Here is a 14110-nt window from a genome sequence, read left to right on the forward strand (position 1 = left end):
CAACAAAAACATACTAATAATAATCAGGAGTAGCACTGGTGCTCCCAATGTAAAAGAAAAAAAAAGAAACTATTTAGGTGCACCAGAAAATATACACTGATCAAAAAAATAAAGGGAACACTTAAACAACACAATGTAACTCCAAGTCAATCACACTTCTGTGAAATCAAACTGTCCACTTAGGAAGCAACACTTATTGACAATAAATTTCACATGCTGTTGTGCAAATGGAATAGACAACAGGTGGAAATTATAGGCAATTAGCAAGACACCCCCAATAAAGGAGTGGTTCTGCAGGTGGTGTCCACAGACCACTTCTCAGTTCCTATGCTTCCTGGCTGATGTTTTGGTCACTTTTGAATGCTGGCGGTGCTTTCACTCTAGTGGTAGCATGAGACGGAGTCTACAACCCACACAAGTGGCTCAGGTAGTGCAGCTCATCCAGGATGGAACATCAATGCGAGCTGTGGCAAGAAGGTTTGCTGTGTCTGTCAGCGTAGTGTCCAGAGCATGGGGATGCTACCAGGAGACAGGCCAGTACATCAGGAGACGTGGAGGAGGCCGTAGGAGGGCAACAACCCATCAGCAGGACCGCTACCTCCACCTTTGTGCAAGGAGGAGCAGGAGGAGCACTGCCAGAGCCCTGCAAAATGACCTCCAGCAGACCACAAATGTGCACGTGTCTGCTCAAACGGTCAGAAACAGACTCCATCAGGGTGGTATGAGGGCCCGACGTCCACAGGTGGGGGTTGTGCTTACAGCCCAACACCGTGCAGGACGTTTGGCATTTGCCAGAGAACACCAAAATTGGCAAATTCGCCACTGGCGCCCTGTGCTCTTCACAGATGAAAGCAGGTTCACACTGAGCACATGTGACAGGCGCAACATCCTCCAGCATGACCGGTTTGGCGGTGGGTCAGTCATGGTGTGGGGTGGCATTTCTTTGGGGGGGCGCACAGCCCTCCATGTGCTCGCCAGAGGTAGCCTGACTGCCATTAGGTACCGAGATGAGATCCTAAGACCCCTTGTGAGACCATATGCTGGTGCGGTTGGCCCTGGGTTCCTCCTAATGCAAGACAATGCTAGATCTCATGTGGCTGGAGTGTGTCAGCAGTTCCTGCAAGAGGAAGGCATTGATGCTATGGACTGGCCCGCCCGTTCCCCAGACCTGAATCCAATTGAGCAGATCTGGGACATCATGTCTCGCTCCATCCACCAACGCCACGTTGCACCACAGACTGTCCCAGGAGTTGGCGGATGCTTTAGTCCAGGTCTGGGAGGAGATCCCTCAGGAGACCATCCGCCACCTCATCAGGAGCATGCCCAGGCGTTGTAGGGAAGTCACACAGGCACGTGGAGGCCACACACACTACTGAGCCTCATTTTGACTTGTTTTAAGGACATTACATCAAAGTTGGATCAGCCTGTAGTGTGGTTTTGAGTGTTTTAATTTTGAGTGTGACTCCAAATCCAGACCTCCATGGGTTGATAAATTTGATTTCCATTGATACTTTTTGTGTGATTTTGTTGTCAGCACATTATGTAAAGAAAAAAGTATTTAATAAGAATATTTCATTCATTCAGATCTAGGATGTGTTATTTTAGTGTTCCCTTTTATTTTTTTGAGCAGTGTATAATTTTAATTGATTGTGATGCAGCATTTATTGGGGCTATATGAATCCTACCTACTTTTGAAGCACATTAAAGAGCTATGAGATGGCAATGGCATCCACCTTGGAGAGTCTGTGGAAGAGCTCACCTGGGAGCACGGCTCCTCAGCTAGCCATTGTGTTAAATGCATCCGTCAAGTTATGCTTTTTATCACAGGGCCTTGAGAGGAATTTTGGAAATCAGTATGTATCTCTACTTCAGGAAGGCTCTATTGCTGTTACCAGAGGGAGCCCTTGCTTTTCCCATGGCATTTGTAGATTGGTGGGACTCACCACTCGCTACTTACTGCTCAACTTGTTGTTTTCTTCCCATGAGAAGCAGCAGCTCTAGCCCATTTTATCCACGCACAACGATGTGATAGACTTGTGCAAAAGGTTTATATTAAGGGCTCCTCTATCCTCTCAATCTGAAGCAGTAATTGAATACGCATTGGATTAATTCACTCGATACACAATGAGATTGGTGATCATGGTTACAGTAATGATGGTGTTGATGTTCTCTCCTTAGGAGGAAGATGCCAAGCGGCTGGTTCGGGATGCCATCGCGGCCGGCATCTTCAACGACCTGGGCTCGGGCAGCAACATTGACCTGTGTGTCATCACCAACGGCAGGGTGGACTACCTGAGGCCCCACGACATGGCCAACAAGAAAGGGGTTAGGTAAAGCCAACTACCCACCCAAATGTCCTCATAATGTCCTATAACGTAACATGTTCCCATAATGTTCCACATCTGTGGTCCCCCACAGACTGTCCCATTGCTTGTCTCCATGATGTTCCCTTGGTAGTCCCCAACATGTGGCTGCGATGGTCCACACTTTTCAGAGTCAATAATCTGTAGAACACAATTATGTACTGAAGAATTACCTCTAATAAAAGCACAATCGCAAGTGGCACAAACTACTGCATGTTTTGAGTTCAGTCACTTCCAAACCACTGCACGTTTTGAGAGTGCGGTCACTTCCAAACCACTGCACGTTTTGAGAGTGCGGTCACTTCCAAACCACTGCACGTTTTGAGAGTGGGGTCACTTCTAAACCACTGCACGTTTTGAGAGTGGGGTCACTTCTAAACCACTGCACGTTTTGAGAGTGGGGTCACTTCTAAACCACTGCACGTTTTGAGAGTGGGGTCACTTCTAAACCACTGCACGTTTTGAGAGTGCGGTCACTTCCAAACCTTTATTTACCCATGACGGAGAATATTTTTTCCCCATAGCAGTGCATCTTTTGAATAATCTAGTCTAGTTTCTGAATGAGTTGTAATAATTTTGTGGTCTTTAATCTGTTAAGAATGCATGACCTTTTGACATGTTGAACGACTCAACACTTTGGCCTGTTTTTGTTTGAAGACGTGTGAATGAGCTTGAAGCCTTGCCCCACCAGTGAGTAATAAAGACTCGGTGTGAGCCACTTGCCATCCATTTTCTAAATGTTTTGATAAGCACTATTCTTACTGTTCTTATCTTGCTTTTCCTACATGTAAATCATTTCACAGTAAATTATCTTTAACAAAATCAAACCCTTCAATGAATGAAGTCATAAGTAGACAGTCAACTGCATTTTCATTGTCTATAAACGCAATTATGGCATTAGGGCTGTGACGGTCATATACTTTTGGATGAATGTTATTGGTCAGCTAATGTAAATTTACTGTTAATCCGTCTGCATATTTCAGGACATGGCATATGAGGGTGCATTGAGATACCCGATGGGTTGGATGATATTTTTCTTGTCAATCATCTTGAAAAAATGCATGCTTAAACTGGAAATCAACTAATCCTCCGTCGTTAGTGCAATGGAAAGGTAAAATGCTTTAAGTGTTAAGAGAGCGTGGGCGACAAACCAAAATGGTGCAGTTTGAGGGCATGTGGCAGAGAGTGATGCGGGTGCTGGATATGAGGGTGTGAGCAGGTGGGTTTGGGCAGGTGTGATGATGTTTGTGTTCATCTGTATGTATAAAAAAATGACTGGTCGCTGTAATAACCGTTTGACAAGCAAAAAAAAAAAGATATGCATTTTCTCCTCTGACCTCATGTGCTGCTGCTGAAGGGAGGGGGGTGTTGCCTAGGCAGCCATTTTCTCCTCTGCCCCAGACCTCATGTGCTGCTGCTGAAGGGAGGGGGGTGTTGCCTAGGCAGCCATTTTCTCCTCTGACCTCATGTGCTGCTGCTGAAGGGAGGGGGGTGTTGCCTAGGCAGCCATTTTCTCCTCTGACCTCATGTGCTGCTGCTGAAGGGAGGGGGGTGTTGCCTAGGCAGCCATTTTATCCTCTGACCTCATGTGCTGCTGCTGAAGGGAGGGGGGTGTTGCCTAGGCAGCCATTTTATCCTCTGACCTCATGTGCTGCTGCTGAAGGGAGGGGGGTGTTGCCTAGGCAGCCATTTTATCCTCTGACCTCATGTGCTGCTGCTGAAGGGAGGGGGGGTGTTGCCTAGGCAGCCATTTTCTCCTCTGACCTCATGTGCTGCTGCTGAAGGGAGGGGGGTGTTGCCTAGGCAGCCATTTTCTCCTCTGACCTCATGTGCTGCTGCTGAAGGGAGGGGGGTGTTGCCTAGGCAGCCATTTTCTCCTCTGACCTCATGTGCTGCTGCTGAAGGGAGGGGGGGTGTTGCCTAGGCAGCCATTTTCTCCTCTGCCCCAGACCTCATGTGCTGCTGCTGAAGGGAGGGGGGGTGTTGCCTAGGCAGCCATTTTCTCCTCTGCCCCAGACCTCATGTGCTGCTGCTGAAGGGAGGGGGGGGTTGCCTAGGCAGCCATTTTCTCCTCTGACCTCATGTGCTGCTGCTGAAGGGAGGGGGGTGTTGCCTAGGCAGCCATTTTCTCCTCTGACCTCATGTGCTGCTGCTGAAGGGAGGGGGTGTTGCCTAGGCAGCCATTTTCTCCTCTGACCTCATGTGCTGCTGCTGAAGGGAGGGGGGGTGTTGCCTAGGCAGCCATTTTCTCCTCTGACCTCATGTGCTGCTGCTGAAGGGAGGGGGGTGTTGCCTAGGCAGCCATTTTCTCCTCTGCCCCAGACCTCATGTGCTGCTGCTGAAGGGAGGGGGGTGTTGCCTAGGCAGCCATTTTCTCCTCTGCCCCAGACCTCATGTGCTGCTGCTGAAGGGAGGGGGGTGTTGCCTAGGCAGCCATTTTCTCCTCTGACCTCATGTGCTGCTGCTGAAGGGAGGGGGGTGCTGCCTAGGCAGCTATTTTCTCCTCTGCCCCAGACCTCATGTGCTGCTGCTGAAGGGAGGGGGGTGTTGCCTAGGCAGCCATTTTCTCCTCTGCCCCAGACCTCATGTGCTGCTGCTGAAGGGAGGGGGGGTGTTGCCTAGGCAGCCATTTTCTCCTCTGCCCCAGACCTCATGTGCTGCTGCTGAAGGGAGGGGGGGTGTTGCCTAGGCAGCCATTTTCTCCTCTGCCCCAGACCTCATGTGCTGCTGCTGAAGGGAGGGGGGGTGTTGCCTAGGCAGCCATTTTCTCCTCTGCCCCAGACCTCATGTGCTGCTGCTGAAGGGAGGGGGGGTGTTGCCTAGGCAGCCATTTTCTCCTCTGCCCCAGACCTCATGTGCTGCTGCTGAAGGGAGGGGGGTGTTGCCTAGGCAGCCATTTTCTCCTCTGACCTCATGTGCTGCTGCTGAAGAGAGGGGGGTGTTGCCTAGGCAGCCATTTTCTCCTCTGACCTCATGTGCTGCTGCTGAAGGGAGGGGGGGGGTTGCCTAGGCAGCCATTTTCTCCTCTGACCTCATGTGCTGCTGCTGAAGGGAAGGGGGTGTTGCCTAGGCAGCCATTTGCTACCACACTTTGCTTGTTTCATCAAGGAGCAACAACGTTTAATCATGTTATAAAGTCCATGTTAGAGCAGAAACGGACTCAGCTGTTTGTCACATTTTTGTAAACCGGTTTTGATGGTTATTTCATTTTCATGATGGGTCTTTATCCATAACCGTCAGTTATATGGTAATTATGCCAGCTCTATATGACATTGCATCAAGCAACAACATACAAACCAACAAACAATAAGAAACATCCATCACCCAATCAGTTACCTGCAAATAACCATCATTGAAAAATGTAATCAAACGTTTTACAAAGCTCAGGTCATGAGCCTTAACTTTCTATATTGTATATACACAACATGAGCAAAAGTATGTGGACACCTGTTTGTCGAACATCTCATTCCAAAATCACGGGCAATAATATGGAGTTGGTCCCCCCCTTTGCAATAACAGCCTCAGCTTTTCTGGGAAGGCTTTCCACTAGATGTTGGAACATTGCTGCAGGGACTTGCTTCCATTCAGCTGCAAGAACATTAGTGAAGTTGGCAACTGATGTTGGACGATTGGGCCTGGCTCGCAGTCGGTGTTACAATTCATCCCAAAGGTGTTCGATGGGGTTAAGGTTAGGGCTCTGTTCAGGCCAGTCAAGTTCTTCCCAACTGATCTTGATAAACCATTTCTGTATGGACCTCACTTTGTGCACGGGGGCATTGTCATGCTGCAACAGGAAAGGGCCTTCCCCAAACAAAGTTGGAAGCACAGAATCGTCTTAAATGTCATTGTATGCTGTAGTGTTAAGATTTATCTTCACTAAGGGGCCTAGCCTGAACCATGAAAAACAGCCCCAGACCATTATTCCTTATCCACCAAACTTTACAGTTGGCACTATGCTTTTAGGCAGGTAGCGTTCTCCTGTCATCAATGGTGGCAAACTTTTCACCACTCCAGCCGACGCTTGGCATTGTGCTCTAGCAGGGGAGAAATTTGATGAACTGACTTGTTGGAAAGGTGGCATCCTATGACAGTGCTACATTGAAAGTCACTGAGCTCTTCAGTAAGGCCATTCTAGATTTATTTTACGTTATTTTATTTTATCCAATCAAACTTACTATACAAATAGACTCTCAGCAATATGACATATATTTATTTATCCGTTATTTTACCAGGTAAGTTGACTGAGAACACATTCTCGTTTGCAGCAACAACCTGGAGAATAGTTACAGGGGAGAGGAGGGGGATGAATGAGCCAACTGTAAACTGGGGATTATTAGGTGACCGTGATGGCCAGATTGGGAATTTAGCCAGGACACCGGGGTTAACAACCCTACTCTTACGATAAGTGCCATGGGATCTTTAATGACCGCAGAGAGTCAGGACACCCGTTTAATGTCCCATCCGAAAGACAGCACCCTACACAGGGCAGTGTCCCCAATCACTGACCTGGGGCATTGGGATATATTTTAGTCCATAGGAAAGAGTGCCTCCTCCTGGCCCTCCAACACCACTCCCAGCAGCATCTGGTCTCCCATCCAGGGACTGACCAGGACCAACCCTGCTTAACTTCAGAAGCAAGCCAGCAGTGGTATGCTGCTGGCGAATAACAACTTATTTTGTCAGACGTAAGAAGTGCCTAGAGCGTGAGTGCCTACGAGAACATTTCAGTCGGTCTGTACCGTGTGTTGTCAGTTTCCGCAGAAAGAGGACCTCTCTAATGCCAATCAGAGGTGATGAAGAAGAAAAAACTGTCATTAAAACCCCATTTCCTGAGCTCTGATTTGAGTGGCGACACAAGCTGTTGGATTCCTGGCCTTTAAAAACCAAGATAAGGATAGAGAGCAGGACGTGAGAAAGAGAGAATGGAGAGACAGGTGCTGCACTAGAAGTGAGAGGTTAAAAGAAAACAGAACAAGAGCGGGAGAGACTGACAGTCAGACAGACAAGGGCTGCACTCAGAACCAGATGGGGATAGCGGGAACAGGACAAAAAAGAGAGCGATGGAGAGACAGAAATGGTATACCAGAGAGAATGAGAGAAAAAAAGAGCAAGATAGAGAGATGGTGGTGAAGGGCAAAAAGTGCTATGTGTAGAAGGCTAGTCGGTAGAGTGATGATGTACAAGTCTTCATCTGGCCTCATTTAAAGTGCTGTCAGCCTTTCTCCTCTTCTATCGTACAGTGCCAGTGGTGTAATACTGGAGCTAGTCAGTCTTGGACACTGCTCTCTTAAACTGCCAATGTTTGAAAAAAGATGGGCTCAGACTTTTTGAGAGGCCTTTTGTTCTCTGTGCAAACTGGTCACACTTAAGTTTAGTTTTAATTTTAAAGACCTAATGATGAGCTTGTGCTATCGGAGTTATCAGAAACTCAGGACAAAAAAAAAAACTGCTGTAGATCACCCCGATGAGTCATCATAACTTGGAGCTAACAATGTCCAGAAATTGACTTTTAAGAGGTAAATAGAAGTGGGAGATCTCAGGTAGCATGTTGTACTCTAAGTTGGATAATTTTGATTAACACATGAATGCAGGAAAATGAAGCCATAGGCATAGACATCCACATCAATGACCCCTAATGGAGTTCAAATCACCTACTTTAATATTGTCTGAATTGCATGTGAAAATCCATTTAGGCCTAGATTCAACCAGATCGGGTGTTAACCTGCATCCGCATAGCTGTGAGGCTGTTATGAGGGCAAAGGGGGGTGCAACTCAATATTAGGAAGGTGTTCCTCATGTTTGGTACACTCTGTATTTAAATCATTATTCATTTCATCATTACTTCTTTTCTCTAAATCCCTTGTTTCTTTCATCTCTTTCTAAATCTCCCCCAGTTGCCTGGTAATGGTGAGAGGGGCAGAGTGGACCTACCTAGTATAGATGGTTCTATTTTTAATAGGGAGGAATCTGATAATTATTGTCAATAATCCGTTTTTCTGCACAGTTGAATGAACTCACAACATTGACATTGGCACTGTCCTCAACAACAAAACACAAAAATAGATGAATCTCAAAGCAAGCACAGAGTCAGGCAGAAAGAAGAGCTTTGGAGTACGGGCACTAACACTTCTGTTTAACCAAACCAATGGTCTCTTTTCACAGTGTGTGTGTTTTGATTTATTGTATACTAGATGGTTCGATTCACTCACTCACTCACTCACTCACTCACTCACTCACTCACTCACTCACTCACTCACTCACTCACTCACTCACTCACTCTCTCACACACACACACACACAGTAAACCTACCTTCATGGAGAAGACATCCCAGGGACCAAATGTCTGACTTAAAGTTGTAGCCACCCTCGTCGAGAGAGAGAGAGAGAGAGAGAGAGGATCCACATGTAGTACGGAGATCCCCACTAATACAAAAAGGGTCTGGTTTTAGACAACTGGTATTTTTGCAAAAATACATCTTCATTTGAATATGACAAGTGCATGGGTTGAGCAATCATTAATACGTAGCTTTACTGATGACTACAGCTACACTGTGCAATTCACATTGATTTACCAATGGGGATAGAGAAGTAACAATACAAAGTAGAGCACAAAAGGAACAATCATTACATACCTCAAATGATTTAGCCAGTTTTTGATTGAATAGGGCTCCTAAACCAGCAGCTAATGTAAAGGGAATCCACTACCAATATGTGAACACCTCACTAGAGCGGCAATACACTGATGCTCAATTTTGATTGGGTCAAATTAAATCCACAAAACCATAAGGCATCATACACTAATTGGCTCAACACTCATCCCAACTCCAGCCCCACCCCCCTAAAAGTCATCCCATCTATCCATCTCTACCTTAAGGGGAAAAGCAGACGCAGACACTGAATAGATTTGCAAATGCATAGGTCAGCGACCTTAATGCCACTGTGAGCGGTTGCCAAGGAGACGAGAAAGGGCTTGTTTAAAAATGTGCTGTTCTCTGAGGCTATGCCCAAAGTTATTGATGGAGGTTGTCTTGTGTGTGTTACTTTGTGTGTACATGCAGGTCTGCATGTGTTTGTTTTCTCAGAATGTTTGTTTGTTTTTCTATGTGAGGCAGCATGTGTGCGAGAGAACATTTTAGAATGAGTGTATGACTGTTTGAGCATGATTTTGTGTTTTTCTCTCTTTGTGTTTGTACTTGTGGTACCTAGGGGGTGTGTGCACGTGAATCTTCCTGTGCGTCTGTGTGTATGTTCCCGTGTTTATATATTCCTGTGTGTCTTCGTTCCTGCCTGTGTGAGCTCCTGAATATGCGTGTTTGTGTTCCTGTGTGTGTACGTGTGTTACCTAAGGAGTGTGTGGCGGTGGTCTTGGAGCTGAAGAAGCGTCCCAGTCCCAGGTCTCCCAGCTTTACCTCTCCTGTAGCAGGGATGTGACACGTTGGCTGGATTGATGTCTGTCAGAGAGAGAGAACAGACAGTCGGTTATTATTGGATTGTTTCTGTATCCATATGAGTCCCATTGAGATAGAATTCACTTTTAAGGGAGCCCTGGCTGTTAACAATACTGGGATTATTATATAGAATATACATCTAATCTCTTTGCATTGATATGGTAGTTTTATGTTAATTTAAAGATGATAAAATACATTTTCATCTTCTAGGTGAGTGTTTCTCAACCTAAGGACCCTGCGTTGGCACTTGTCCCCGGTATAGTCGGCTATGGCAAAACTATTCCCTCGATTGTGTGAGTGGATGTGTGGGCCACTGGTTTCAAAGATCTGACCGGCCGGTGATTGTGTTGTTGACTGCCTCTGACCCAGCATCACCTCTTCCTGTGAGAGATAAACCTGTGGCAAGGCTGGAGCTGATGTCATGGCAAAAATGTTACCCCTACTCTAATCTGTTTCCTGTATCTACTCTGACCTGAATCACTCCCACCAGAGAACGAACTCACCTACATAGGAAACACATTTCCTCAACAAGCTCTCTGTCTGATGTCAGAATTATATGTTCATCCATGTTTCTCAAACACCACATTTCGAAGTTGTTCAAATTGACACATTTCGAAGTGTTTAAGGTTTAAGTTTAGCATAAAAAAAAAGAGAACTCATGTAAAGTATATTGTGTCCGTAAAATGTACAGTATATAGTATGTATAAGATGGAAGTGTTGTTTTCCATTAGTTTACTCCAATTAGGGGAGGGGTTTATTTTTTTTAAATAAAAAAATACAAATGTAAAGTGCTCTAGGATGCCTAGAGGCCTGATGGGAGTTGTCTGAAGTCGGTACACCCGATTTGCTAACTTCTGTCTGTAGCGTCTGAACCGTTTGGGATTCACGTTAATATGACCCCTCTGTGGAAAGATGAGACTCTCACGTACATGTCGGTTGTTTTGCTCTAGAACGCCCACAGGCCTGATGGGAGTCGTCTGAAGGTCCCCCGGTATCAGTTGAAAAAATTAATGGAAGTATACAGTATATTTATTTTTATTTCACCTTTATTTAACCAGGTAGGGAAGTTGAAAACAAGTTCTCATTTACAATTGCGACCTGGCCAAGATAAAGCAAAGCAGTTCGATACATACAACGACAGAGTTACACATGGAGTAAAAAAAACATACAGTCAATAATACAGTATAAACAAGTCTATATACGATGTGAGCAAATGAGGTGAGAAGGGAGGTAAAGGCAAAAAAGGCCATGATGGCAAAGTAAATACAATATAGCAAGTAAAACACTGGAATGGTAGAATGTGCAAAGTAGAAATAAAAAATAGTGGGGTGCAAAGGAGCAAAATAAATGAATACAGTAAGGAAAGAGGTAGTTGTTTGGGCTAAATTATAGGTGGGCTATGTACAGGTGCAGTAATCTGTGAGCTGCTCTGACAGTTGGTGCTTAAAGCTAGTGACCGAGAAGTGTTTCCAGTTTCAGAGATTTTTGTAGTTCGTTCCAGTCATTGGCAGCAGAGCACTGGAAGGAGAGGTGGCCAAATACATAATTGGTTTTGGGGGTGACCAGAGAGATATACCTGCTGGAGCGGGTGCTACAGGTGGGTGATGCTAGGGTGACCGGCGAACTGAGATAAGGGGCGACTTTACCTAGCAGGGCCTTGTAGATGACATGGTGCCAGTGGGTTTGGCGACGAGTATGAAGCGAGGGCCAGCCAACGAGAGCGTACAGGTCGCAATGGTGGGTAGTATATGGGGCTTTGGTGACAAAACGGATGGCACTGTGATAGACTGCATCCAATTTGCTGAGTAGGGTTTTGGAGGCCACTTTGTAAATGACATCGCCGAAGTTGAGGATTGGTAGGATGGTCAGTTTTACGAGAGTGAGTTTGGCAGCATGAGTGAAGGTGAAGGATGCTTTGTTGTGAAATAGGAAGCCAATTCTAGATTTAACTTTGGATTGGAGATGTTTGATGTGAGTCTGGAAGGAGAGTTTACAGTCTAACCAGACACCTAGGTATTTGTAGTTGTCCACATATTCTAAGTCAGAACCGTCCAGAGTAGTGATGTTGGACGGGCGGGCAGGTGCAGGCAGCGATCGGTTGAAGAGCATGTATGTAGTTTTACTTGCATTTAAGAGCCATTGGAGGCCACGGAAGGAGAGTTGTATGGCATTGAAGCTCGTCTGGAGGGTTGTTAACAGTGTCCAAAGAAGGGCCAGAAGTATACAGAATGGTGTCGTCTGCGTAGAGGTGGATCAGAGACTCACCAGCAGCAAGAGCGACATCGTTTAAGGAAACAGAGAAGAGTCGGTCCAAGAATTTAACCTTGTGGCACCCCCGTAGAGACTGCCAGAGGCCCGGACAACAGGCCCTCCGATTTGACACACCAAACTATATCAGAGAAGTAGTTGGTGAACCAGGCGAGGCAATCATTTGAGAAACCAAGGCTATCGAGTCTGCCGATGAGGATGTGGTGATTGACAGAGTCGAAAGCCTTGGCCAGGTGAATGAATATGGCTGCACAGTGTTGTCTCTTATCGATGGCGGTTAAGATATCGTTTAGGACCTTGAGCGTGGCTGAGGTGTACCCATGACCAGCTCTGACACCAGATTGCATAGCGGAGAAGGTATGACTTGGCTTTCGAAGACCTTAGAAAGGCAGGGTAGGATAAATATATGTCTGTAGCAGTTTGGGTCAAGAGTGTCCTCCCCTTTGAAGAGGGGGATGACTGCAGCTGCTTTCCAATCTTTGGGAATCTTAGAGAGGTTGAACAGGCTAGTAATAGGGGTTGCAACAATTTTGGCAGATAATTTTAGAAGGAAAGGGTCCAGATTTTGTCTAGCCCATCTGATTTGTAGGGGTCCAGATTTTGCAGCTCTTTCAGAACATCAGCTGATTGGATTTGGGAGAAGGAGAAATGGGGAAGGCTTGGACAAGTTGCTGTGGGAGGTGCAGTGCTGTTGACCGGGGTAGGGGTAGCCAGGTGGAAAGCATGGCCAGCCGTAGAAAAATGCTTATTGAAATGGTCAATTATAGTGGATTTATCGGTGGTGACAGTGTTTCCTATCCTCAGTGCAGTGGGCAGCTGGGAGAAGGTGCTCTTATTCTCCATGGACTTTAGTGTCCCAGAAACCTTTTTGAGTTTGTGTTGCAGGAAGCAAATTTCTGCTTGAAAAAGCTAGCCTTGGCTTTTCTAACTGCCTGTGTATATTGGTTTCTAGCTTCCCTGAAAAGTTGCATATCACAGGGCTGTTCGATGCTAATGCAGAACGCCATAGGATGTTTTTGTGTTGATTAAGGGCAGTCAAGTCTGGAGAGAACCAAGGGCTATATCTGTTCCTGGTTCTAAATTTCTTGAATGGGGCATGCGTATTTAAGATGGTGAGGAAGGCATTTAAAAAAAATAATAACCAGGCATCCTCTACTGACGGGAGGAGATCAATATCCTTCCAGGATACCCTGGCCAGGTCGATTAGAAAGGCCTGCTCGCTGAAGGGTTTCAGGGAGCGTTTGACCGCTGACCCATTACGGATGCAGGCAATAAGGCAGTGATCGCTGAGATCTTGGTTGAAAACAGCAGAGGTGTATTTAGAGGGCAGGTTGGTTAGGGTGATATCTATGATAGTGCCCGTGTTTACGGCTTTGGGGTTTTACCTTGTAGGTTCATTGATAATTTGTGTGAGATTGAGGGCATCAATCTTAGATTGTAGGATGGCTGGGGTGTTAAGCATGTTCCAGTTTTAGGTCGCCTAGCAGCATGAGCTCTGAAGATAGATGGGGGCAATCAGTTCACATATGGTGTCCAGAGCACAGCTGGCGACAGAGGGTGGTCTATAGCAGGCGGCAACGGTGAGAGACTTATTTTTAGAGGTTGATTTTTAAGAGTGGAAGTTCAAATTGTTTGGGTACAGACCTGGACAGTTATACAGAACTTTGCAGGCTATCTTTGCAGTAGATTGCAACACCGCCCCCTTTGGCCGTTCTATCTTGTCTGAAAATATTGTAGTAAGTGATGGAAATTTCTGAATTTTTGGTGGTCTTCCTTAGCCAGGATTCAAACACAGGCAGAATTTAACTGCAATCGTGACTAGGTCGTTCGGCGGAAATAAAATTAGAGGCTTTGTCGCCGGCAAAGCATTTAATATACTGAAGTTGGCAAAGATAGGCGGGGTTTGCTAAAATTGGTGGAAAAACATTGGTTTAAAAGTCTTAAGAGAGAAAAGGTAGTGCAAGAGATAAAAAAGAGGAAGAATTAGTGAATGTGTGGCTTGTTTACCACAGTGCATGACTCTGCGGGAGT

The 14110-nt window shown here is 46.0% G+C and overlaps 1 protein-coding gene across 3 annotated transcripts in view; it reads left to right on the top strand.

The window, feature by feature from the left end:
- The window catches only part of LOC109879257 (proteasome subunit beta type-7-like), a 71464-nt gene that overhangs the window by 28019 nt on the left and 29335 nt on the right, over window positions 1–14110 (top strand). For 2 of the 3 annotated variants that reach the window (XM_020471434.2, XM_031809627.1), the window contains one exon: window positions 2179–3072. In XM_020471434.2, coding sequence (XP_020327023.2) covers window positions 2179–2258 — 80 coding nt within the window. In that variant the 3' untranslated portion in view covers window positions 2259–3072. Of the gene's footprint in view, window positions 1–2178; window positions 3073–14110 lie in introns of those variants that run through there. The other variant, XR_004206212.1, reaches the window with a different exon arrangement.

The sequence above is a fragment of the Oncorhynchus kisutch genome, linkage group LG29 (genome assembly GCF_002021735.2).
Source record: "Oncorhynchus kisutch isolate 150728-3 linkage group LG29, Okis_V2, whole genome shotgun sequence".
Lineage (NCBI taxonomy): Eukaryota > Metazoa > Chordata > Actinopteri > Salmoniformes > Salmonidae > Oncorhynchus > Oncorhynchus kisutch.